At 43.8% G+C, this 10,599-nt stretch overlaps 1 protein-coding gene across 1 annotated transcript; it reads left to right on the top strand.

The window, feature by feature from the left end:
• Nucleotides 1–3,276: 3,276 nt before the first annotated feature.
• FGF4 (fibroblast growth factor 4) lies at nucleotides 3,277–6,386 on the top strand. Its single transcript, XM_062607233.1, has 3 exons — nucleotides 3,277–3,639; nucleotides 4,402–4,505; nucleotides 6,210–6,386. The coding sequence occupies exons 1-3, from the start codon at nucleotides 3,336–3,338 to the stop codon at nucleotides 6,384–6,386; spliced, it is 585 nt and encodes a 194-aa protein (XP_062463217.1). The 5' UTR covers nucleotides 3,277–3,335.
• The last annotated feature ends 4,213 nt before the right edge of the window (nucleotides 6,387–10,599 follow it).

The raw sequence follows: 10,599 nt of genomic DNA, 5'->3' as shown, positions 1-10,599 counted from the left end.
TATGATTTGGTGTTCTGGACATTCAGTGTAATCATTTAGGACCTGCTTTAGCAAACATGTGATTTCAGAGCCTAACAGGGCATTTTAGGACCCATTTCCATATGTCCCAAAGGGCTGAAGATATCGCAGCTCTCTGGGCCTCCAGTGCACATCCCTACCTTCAAGCTTTAATGTGCTTTCACATTCACAGGACTAAGGCCTCAGAGTTCATATTTTTTTGGGTCAGGGATAATCACTGTCAGTGGCAGTAAGGCCAAGCAGACCTAGCCCTGACCCATCAGCTGAGGGTGTTAGACTGTGCTTCTGCTGCAGGAGGGAAGCTGCTGGGTAGGGATGTTGGCAGAAGTACTGCTCCTTGGCCTTACCCTTCAGAAGGTAAATAAACTTAATCTCAAATTCACCCACTGCTATTTGCTAACAAATAATACAGGTTTTGAAGCGAGGTGGAATCACACTGTTCTATGACCCCTAAGGAAGAAGAAGGCATCCAGAACAGACTGCAGAGCAGTTTCCAAACCTATGAGCCTTTGCCTGATGCATAGCCCTTTCACCCAGAGCTAACCCATCTGCATTGTCAGGTGGAAGAAGGGTTTGGATGGAAAAATAGTAGACGTCTGGATGTTTGACAGCAGGGGGTTTATCAGCCTGTAAATCTCCACAGAGAAAAATCTCAACTCCGCTCTCTTTAAACACACGCAGGAATTGACTTATTTGACATTGAGACAAAACTACAAAAAAGAGACTTGTACCTCTGTAGCACCAGATTGCAATCACCCACAAGGCAGCAGCAGTCTTTTTCCATCCTGAGAGCTGTGGTTGAAAAGACACACACACACTGTGTACATGCACCTCACAAGAAGAAATAAAAGCACATCATCTAAGTTTGCTTAGGTTTAGCAAAGGTCAGAGATTTTCGCACCTAGGTGAGCTGTCATCTGGCTTGGGGCAATTCTCTTTTCTCTCGCATCCTTTGCTGGAACAGCAGGAGAGCTTTAATGGTGTGAAAGACTAAGCCGTCTTCAGGCTATAAAGGACTTGAGTCACAAACCACTTCCCCCCTCCCCATGCATATTTTTGTATTAATTCAGGACCTTCCAAAATTGTCCTAATATCTCCTTACCTGTTGGTTCTGAAAACTGTTGAAGGCCAAGGCTTAAGCTAAGGAAAGTGATATTACTTAGCTCTAAACTAAGTAATTCTAGACCAGCGGGGTCAAAACTTCTACTTTTAAACACTGAGCTTCATTTTCATGAACTTAAACCAAATTAAGTAATTACCTAGGAACAACTGCATCACTTAGGCACAACAGCAACTTCTAAGGAATTGCACCACATACATACATGTAGAAAATAATCAATACTTGCATGAACAGAACACCTCTAAAGTGTGGGAATAAACTGGCACTATAGCCCCTACAAGTTCAGTGACTAAGAGGCAGCTCCACATGTTGGTGCTCCAGAGCAATGCTGTGCTTTTGCATTTCTTAAAAGGATATTTAGAATCAAGATCTTTATTACCACTTTTGAGCACATGCTGCCTCTTTAAACATTTCCCTCTTTAATAAAGCCTTGGTTCTTTCCTTTGTTTTGTTTTGTTTTGTTTGTTTGTTTGTTTGTCCTCTTTCATTTTTCACTTCTTAAACCTTCCATGCAACAACTACTTTGGCTTTTAATGAAGGGAATGTTTCTGCAGCCAGCAAACTGTAAACCATGTCGCTTGGATACAGCAAAAGCTGAAATTCCACAGATTTCCATAAAGCCATACATTGTGTTGGGAGGGGGAGTGTGCTGGGCATTCTTTGGTTTTTGTGTCCTGCATTAGCATTTGTAGAGAAAAAGAGGAAGAAACAGAAAAGAAGAAAGGAGAGGGAGAGAGAAGGAAAGAAGGGAGGAAAGAAAGTAAAAAAGAAATAAAAAAAGAAGGAAGGAAGAGGGCAGAAAGGAAGGGAGGGAGGGAGGGAGGGGAGGGAGGGAGGGAGGGAGGGGAAGGAAGGAGGGAGGGGGAAGGAAGGAAGGAAGGAAGGAAGGAAGGAAGGAAGGAAGGAAGGAAGGAAGGAAGGAAGGGGGAAGAAAGGAAAGAAAGAAAGAAAGGAAGGAAGGAAGGAAGGAAGGAAGGAAGGAAGGAAGGAAGGAAGGAAGGGAAAGAGAAAGAAAGAAAGAGAAAGAAAGAAAGAAAGAAAGAAAGAAAGAAAGAAAGAAAGAAAGAAAGAAAGAAAGAAAGAAAGAAAGAAAGAAGGAAAGAAGGAAAGAAGGAAAGAAGGAAAGAAGGAAAGAAGGAAAGAAGGAAAGAAGGAAAGAAGGAAAGAAGGAAAGAAGGAAAGAAGGAAAGAAGGAAAGAAGGAAAGAAGGAAAGAAGGAAAGAATGAAAGAAGGAAAGAAGGAAAGAAGGAAAGAAGGAAAGAAGGAAAGAAGGAAAGAAGGAAAGAAGGAAAGAAGGAAAGAAGGAAAGAAGGAAAGAAGGAAAGAAGGAAAGAAGGAAAGAAGGAAAGAAGGAAAGAAGGAAAGAAGGAAAGAAGGAAAGAAAGAAAGAAAGAAAGAAAGAAAGAAAGAAAGAAAGAAAGAAAGAAAGAAAGAAAGAAAGAAAGAAAGAAAGAAAGAAAGAAAGAAAGAAAGAAAGAAAGAAAGAAAGAAAGAAAGAAAGAAAGAAAGAAAGAAAGAAAGAAAGAAAGAAAGAAAGAAAGAAAGAAAGAAAAAGAAACAGAAAAGGGAAAGAAGGGAGCCGCTGTGATGAACGCAAAATATGACCTTTTCTTTTCAGAAAGTTTGTGCTGTCCTTCTCGTTTAGCACCAGTGCTGCTCACCCGTTCTCTTCAAGACGCTTCGGAGCTGTTAAGCATCTAGGGGTGATAATTTGACTTTCAGCTAAACAGGAGGGCTGCAGCAGACAGCAGTAGGTGGTGATGTAATAGGTACCAACGCACATGGATGTATAAATATCGTGGCTAGGGCTGAAGCGCTATGGCTGAGCAGCTATTAGGAGAAGATCAGCACTTCAGACAAGACTCCTGGAGTTGAGATCAAGTTCAGAAGCTCTTGCTTCTGGGATTTCCTCTCCATGCAGCCAGCACAGGGAAACAGCAAATCCTCAGGGGACTGAGCGCGGGACTCTCTTCTTCCCCTCCGGCCTCGCTTTTTCTTCCAGCAGCACCCCCTCCCCCCCCTCCCCCCCCCCTTCCCTTTTTTTTGTGTGTGTTCTGTTTTGGGTGTTTTATTTTGTTTTGCTTTGTTGGTTGGTTTCCCTTTTTTCTCTCTTTCCCCTCTTCTTCCTCCAACTTTTGACCTCAGTATAAAGCGGGAGCTGGGGGGTGAGCGTCTTTTCGGAGCCCCTAAACCGGGATGCCTCTCCCCGCTGCACTGCTGCAGGCGCTGCTCCTGGGCTTGCTATGGCCAGGAGCCGTCCGCGGCCGGTCGCTCCCGAGTCATCTCCCCGCCGGGCCCCGCCAGCGCCGTTGGGACGCTGCTCTCTTCGCTCGCTCCGTCGCTCGTCTCCCGGCCGAGCGCCGCGACGCCGCCCGCGACGGCGACTACCTCTTGGGTATCAAACGTTTGCGGCGCCTCTACTGCAACGTGGGCATCGGTTTTCACATCCAGGTCCTGCCCGACGGCCGTATCGACGGGATCCACAGCGAGAATCGATACAGTAAGCCGGTGACGACCCCCGTGGCGGGGAAGCTGAGGCGCTCCGCGCCAGCGGAACCGCCCTCGAGGGAGGTTCTGCGGGAGCGGAGCAGCTCACCTGCCTCGTAGAGTGGCGTGTGGCTAAAAGTGTGGGTGCATGGCTGATCTCTAAATACCCTAACAATCTCGCCCGACCACGACACCTCCGGGCTGCCCTCCTGGGCTTCCCCAAGGGCGGCGGTTGCCGGGGCCGCTGGCGCGCTGCTCGGCGCAGTGCTTGCCACCGTCAGGCACCAGGTGTCGGGGTTGGCTCAACATCTGGAGGGTCCGCAGCATCGTGGGCCGCCCAGTCTGAAAAGGGGCCGGGGAGAGCGTAGCTTTCCCCCAGACTTGAAAAGTATCTGCTGGGGACTTAACCCCGTGGCCCCATGGCTCTGATATCCAACTGAAACAATAAGATCCGGGAGGGGGGATATAAACTCCAAGATGACAAACGTTCGTTCGGCCCAGGCACAAACTCTGGTCTATTTGAACCTCCTCTACACAGGAGGATGCCTGGGGGCAAAGTAAAAATAGATACTTGGCTAAAAGAAGTCCCAGCATGGGGCATGGTGCAGCACGGTGAGCATGAGGCTGGGGTTCTGGGGCCACCCACAGCGGTGCTTGGGCACGGGGACCCATACCAAGCCGGGAATGAGAGCTTCTAGGTGAGGGCAGCACTGGCACCACGCAGTCCTTCTGGGTACAGCCCTTTGTCTCCCTGATTCCTATGTCTCCTCTGCAGGTTTGCTGGAAATCTCCCCCGTGGAAAGAGGAGTGGTGAGCATATTTGGTGTTAGAAGTGGACTCTTCGTGGCCATGAATAGCAAAGGGAAACTCTATGGGTCTGTAAGTAGCCATCGAGTGTGTGCCTGGGGGAGGGGACCATGATCAGCTGGGGTGGGAAGTGTGAATGGTGCTAAAAGCTGCTCAAACCCCATCATTGCCCTTCCTGGGTCAGACAACACAAAGCAGCCCCTGTTGCCTTGCTAATAGAAGGTGTGCTGCCCAGGCATGCTGCTTAATGAGATTTTGAAGTGAAGCCCACTCTTTTACATTATGCTTTTTCCTTGGTCCCTCATAAACACTGTAGTCACCCAACCATGGTACCCTTCTTTCCTACCACGTAGACCAACAGAGTAGTCAATTTCTGTGGCAAGACCTCAAGCTAGCCTCCATCCATCTCTTTCTTATATTTAAGTACAAACAGCCTCAAGGAGGTATGGCAATTGCTCATTCCATCTCCCAGAGGACACTTGAATTTGGGATCAGCGAGGCCCCCACAAATGATCCTCTATGATGTGATGAATCAGTTCTTATTGCATACCTATTGATCCCTCTTTGTTAGTGCTCTTGATTGGAGAGTCTGTTCCCATGACAGTTCAGCATTCTCAGGATTTGGACTTCTATAAGAAGGCAGATCTATTAGGATACAATACAGTTCTTTTTGACTCTGAATCTGTGGAAATGACAGAGTCATTTTATAAAATACACTTGAGGCAGACAACAGCAGTGCATGTCTTTGTCCATGTTGAGCTGTCCTCCTGCTTTTGAGTTCACCTCTGTAAAAGTTACTGACCTGCATAATTTCAAACCCATGTTCCTTCCTTACCCATGGCTTTTCTATTTCACGTTTCTCAATGATGCTTTCAAGAAACTTGGGCTGAGGAAGAGCCAAATCATGTCAAAGTTACCTAGGGCATTTTCACATGAAGACATGAAGCATCCAGAATTACCTTCTGGAGCATCAGTCCTGTCACAGAGGATTTTAATGTTTATAAAAGTCAGGCAGAATCAGTCACCAAAGTGCAGGAGTCCCCTTTGCATCATTCCTTAGGAAGTCTGCTGCTTCAGTGTCTTGTATAAAGTAATTCCCAGTGCAGTATTCATCTTAGCAGGCTGAGACTTCCTTTAGAAAACCCTAGGCTTTTGCTCACTAGTAAGAGATGAGTTCATTTGTTACTCTCCAGATAACACACTTGTAATACCCGTCCCTCTTTGTATTACAGATGAAACCTCTTCACTGAAAGGGTGCCTTTTGTCAGCTCTGTTTTCCCTTTGGATAGCATAAGCTATCCAAACCCTTCCTTAGATTTTAAAACTGAAGAAACAGAAAATACCGTGTGTGCTGAATGTCTTTAAAATGCTTCTTTCTCCTCAAGCAACACAAGGAAATGCTAGCAGTCAGACTTTTCTGAAGCCTCTCAGGCAATTTATTGCTGGTAGGACAACCAGAACAATTAAATGAACAGGGCAGAATTGAGCCTATTCCCTCTGCAGCACTGTTTAAATGTGCCCCTCTCCCTCAAGAGCTATGGGTGTCCTTCCCACCTTTAGGCGGACATGCTCAGCCTGGACACAGCATCCTAAATCATCCTCTGCATCTTGAGTCCTGTTTGAAGCTTCATTTGGGTGACGACTTCAAAAGGTTACTAAGTGGGGGGAGTCAGCTGTACGTTTCCTCTCAGCACACTTTCTACACCTGGTACCAAGAGTATTTCCACACCTGATGTTTAAAATTCCTTCCCTCTCATTCTATCCTTTTAATTTCAGACCCATTTCAATGACGAGTGCAAATTCAAAGAGATTCTCCTGCCAAACAACTACAATGCTTATGAATCCAGGATTTATCCCGGGATGTATATAGCCCTGAGCAAAAATGGAAGAACAAAGAAAGGCAATAAAGTATCTCCCACAATGACAGTGACACATTTTCTACCCAGAATCTGAGACATCTCCCTTCAGACCTACCTCAGCACAGGCAAAGATGCAAGACACGTTTGGGGAAATGAAACATGGTGCACTTTTACTGGAGAGTTTTATGCAAGAGTAGGTGTAAGATATTTAAATTAATTATTTAAATCTGTATATATTGACACAAAAGTTATTTATAGTTCTGATTCTTATTTGTGGCTGTTTTGTGTTTTTTTTTAATTTCTGAACAAAACCAAACCCCCAACCCAAGGCATTTCATTTCACGGTGCAACAGTAGAAGGTTTCTGCTTTGTGGTGTATTTAATTTGTTTCTAAGTTATCATAGGTGTGCTGCTACTCCGTGTCCTAAACCGGGTGGAATTCAATTCCTTTAGTACAAAGTTTTGCACTTTTCATGTGCTGTATGGTGTCTATCACTGTACACGTGTTTGTTTGTTTGTTTGTTATGGTGACTTTGTTCCCCTCAGCATGCTCTCCAACCTCCCCAGTGATTCCCAAAGAAGCTCTTTGCCTCCAAGAAGGAACGGAGGGATGCCTGGGTGGGATGCCAGCATAGAGCCTCACACAATGCCTGACCTCCTTTGTGCAGAGTTGCTATTTCGTTGGAACGGGATCGGTTTACCTTGGTGCTGAAGGGCTAACCCCCCAAATCTGTTTTTAGATCTGCCAGTGCTGAACTTTGAACTTTCCTGCAGTCTATCTTAGAGCTGCCAGGCAGTAGAGAGGCAGAAGCACCTATAGAAACTCAGCAGGATTGGGGTTGGGGTTTATTATTTAGATCAACAGGAGCATACAATCTTTTGAGGTCTTCAATGGAAGCGTATACTGCATGTGATTGCTTGGCATTAAGCTAAAACAAAATGTGTCTGTCCCTCCCTCCGTGAGCACACCGTGCAACTTGCCACTGTGAACTAATTACACGGTGTTCAAATCAAATCAAATCCCCTTTCATATTTGGAGGCTATATTCATTTTGCGAAGTTTCTGAAACTCTTCAATACTCAGTTTTTAAAAGGCAAAAAGCTTTTGCTGGCTGGCAAAAACCACAATCTCCACAGAGAGATTAGATTGATTGCAAGGAGTCGAGGTTGTTTTGTGCTATTTATCCCTTTTGGTGCAGTAGTTGGAAGGAGAAATATGCTGCTTTTTTCTGTCTCATTCCCTGACAAAGTTGATTAATTTCTACCTCACTAATTCTCCAAGTCAGTCTCCTAACAAAATCTGCATGGAAGGAAGGTACATGCTTTTCTGCTTGGTCTTACAGTTCTGGAGGAGGGCCCAGGGGAACAATCATAATCCCAAATCTCTTTTTTTTCCATATGTAGCCAGAACTATTCAGGATAGAGTTGGTTGCATCCTATTTGAGCCTTGTCACGTTTGAGCTATCTTTACCCAGTGGTTTACTTTTAGTAAGGATAATCATGGTGAAAATATTTGTAGACAGCTGTCAGGCTGCAGTACTATATCGTCATCAAGTAACCTTATATTTTTCTTTATATATTTTGCAAGTGTAACTCATGTCGCTAATGTGATGAAGGAAAAGAAAGGTTTGATTGGGGGAATCACTAAAAGGATCCATTTGTCCTTTTTTCTTTCTTTCTTCCTTCCTTTTTTTTTAAAAGATGCTTCATCCTTGGGGAATCAGTTAAGTGGAAACCAGAACTAACCATGTATGATGACTTAGAGGATGTTTACAGATGATCTTCCAATCTGAGCTAGTTATTTCTGACTACCTGAAAATCTGAGTTCAGCTTTTTTTGTTTTCTCTTTACATTCCTACACAAAAGCCTTCGTTCCTTTGTAATGGTATAAACTTGCCTGTATCCCCTACTTATACATGACCTTGAAGACAAAATCGACTCATCAAAGTTCAGTAAGACCAGACCAGACCAGGACCAGATCTTAAGGCAGCTGCTGTCAAAGCAAAAAGAATAATTGGAAACCAAGTTAAGAGAAAGTGCATAGGAAATGTCATGCCTAAGGATTTGTTATATTTTTTCCCTGTAATTTGGGGGGGATTTCTGTACATCCTATGTTTTCTGTATGTGAGTAATCATTGTGTAATTATCACCACTACCTCTAACAACCAATGATGTTGTTCCAGATTTCAGGTAGCAAAACCAGATCACTAAGATTTTTCTCTGGGAATGGTTCTTTGTCACTTTTCACTACATTAAATCCCCAACTGACGGCCTCACACAAAATACATTCAGAGGTAGTTGTTGTAACTTTGAAGTATTGTGATGAAAACTTGATAACAATGTTACACGGGATGAGCTTTCACCATTTACCAGAATGTGTCTGTAGTTTTATACAGGTGCTGCTCAAGACTGTGATGTATGTGCTGTGCACATTTAAATGCATAATAAATGGCAAACGTTTACAAGGTATGGCACCCTGGCATTGATTTTAACTCTTTAGAAGAGAATGCATCCTGCAGTGAAGACAGAAAGTTGCTGTTTTACTTTCCCAAAGAGCGGGGAGTCTTTGCGCCTATGCCAGCTGCTTCACGAATGACAGCCTGGATTTCTTACTCAGCTAAAGTTCCCCCTGCCAAAGTTGGAAATAGTCCAGGAAAACCCAGCTTCCCGAGCTCAGGAACAGATATGCACACCTGCATCTGCCCCACACTAGTATTCTTACATGTATTATCTGTGTGGTTATTAACAAGGGCAGCTTTTGGTGCAGCACATAGTGTTAAGGATCCAAAGCACAAACCGGCTTTGGAGTTTTTTGGATGTAAACATTACAAATGAAACCTGATTGCCTTTTTCTTGGTTTGTATGAGTGTTTCTTTCTTGCCCCGTGAAGTACTACACTGACGAAGAATTTGTAGAATTACCTCTTTGATTTGAGATACTGTCTCTTTTTACAGTTAGTGATTATACTCATACATGTGTATAGAAAGATGAAGTGCTGTATAGCACAATTTATGCCAAGACTCTTTTGCACAATTCTTATTTACAAATACTCATGCATATGCACTTGTAGACATACATGCACACTATGTTGAATCTCTGTATTTGCAGTTTTAACCCCCTTCCAAGGATTAGGGAAGGATACGTACTGGGAATTACAATATTGAAGTTTGATCTGTCACACCTTGATGGCAAAGGGAGTTTCTTCAGCTAAGTAAGAGCCATGCAAAACAGAAAGCCACACCCCAAAACACACACTTCTCCATATTCCACTGAGTGATATTCTTTTTCCTGTTCCTAGAAAGGGGGATGCAGCAGATGAGCTGAGAATGCCCAGTGCCCTCAATAAGAGCAATTTCTCTCTGAATTCTATAAATATGTAGCACAGGTAGGTTTTTTTTGACTGGACAAGTATAGCTGCAGTATGTTTAATGCTTCTAAGAATAGAGGCAGAATAAATAGGCATGCAGACATATATAATATTTTTCATAATTAATTTTTATTGTTTAGAATGCTTGTAAAAAAGAGCAAAGGTAAATTTATTACTGCTAGGTCTTCCATAATAGTAACAAAAAATTATGGCCAGGGATAAAAACATATTTCAGCCTTTAAGAGATATCCGATTATAATTATGAGATTGAAGACAAATCCTAAGACTTGGCTCTTAGAAAGGTGGGATTTCAGAGTAGTAGCTTGGCAGGTTCCTAGCACCCAGAGCACTGGTGCTGCACATGTGGTACAGAAACATTCGTCCTCTAGCATCACCCATTTTTTGTTTCATTGCTCAGCCAACTTTCCTTACCTTGCCTTTGGAAGTAGTAAAAAAAATGCATTCAGGGTGAAAATTAATTTTAACCCCACAAGAAAGACCCTGATACGTCACTTGTTGCAACATTCCTGAGAGCATTGTCATGCTCCAGGTATGCCCAGTGCTTCTGCCAGCCTCTACCAAACATTTTTCTGCACAGAACAGCCAAAAACCTTGTTGGATGGATTAACCCCTTCTGTAAACCAGGCACATTTCTCCCCATTCTGTGATGGTCCAGCCTGTCCTGTAGGACAAATGGAAGAGAAGTAGTGCCAGTATGCCCCCCGCACCAGGCCCCTGCTTGCCAGGGGAAGGAGAGATGAAGGCTCCAAGCCCCAACACTCCTTTACAGACTCGCAGGTTTGAAATGGTCTGTGCTTAACATTTTCTGACTCATCTGTGACATCTACCAAGTTGTCTGTGTCTAATCCATGCTAATAAAAATCAGCATGACAAAACACTGCCTTGTATATAAATAGCCCCAGGTTTCAGAGCAGTCACTG

The sequence above is a fragment of the Pezoporus occidentalis genome, unplaced genomic scaffold (genome assembly GCF_034315485.1).
Source record: "Pezoporus occidentalis ecotype Australia unplaced genomic scaffold, CSIRO_AGI_Poc_V1 ctg121, whole genome shotgun sequence".
In the NCBI taxonomy this organism is placed as follows: Eukaryota; Metazoa; Chordata; class Aves; order Psittaciformes; family Psittacidae; genus Pezoporus; species Pezoporus occidentalis.
Note: the sequence above shows the minus strand (reverse complement) of the source record. Positions and strands in the feature narration are given on the sequence as shown.

Excerpts from the sequence above, each read along its gene's own strand:
- FGF4 (XM_062607233.1), top strand. The coding sequence starts at position 3,336 with ATGCCTCTCCCCGCTGCACTGCTGCAGGCGCTGCTCCTGGGCTTGCTA. Across the intron at positions 3,640-4,401 it reads CCACAGCGAGAATCGATACA|GTTTGCTGGAAATCTCCCCC; the intron begins GTAAGCCGGTGA and ends TCTCCTCTGCAG. Across the intron at positions 4,506-6,209 it reads AAGGGAAACTCTATGGGTCT|ACCCATTTCAATGACGAGTG; the intron begins GTAAGTAGCCAT and ends TTTTAATTTCAG.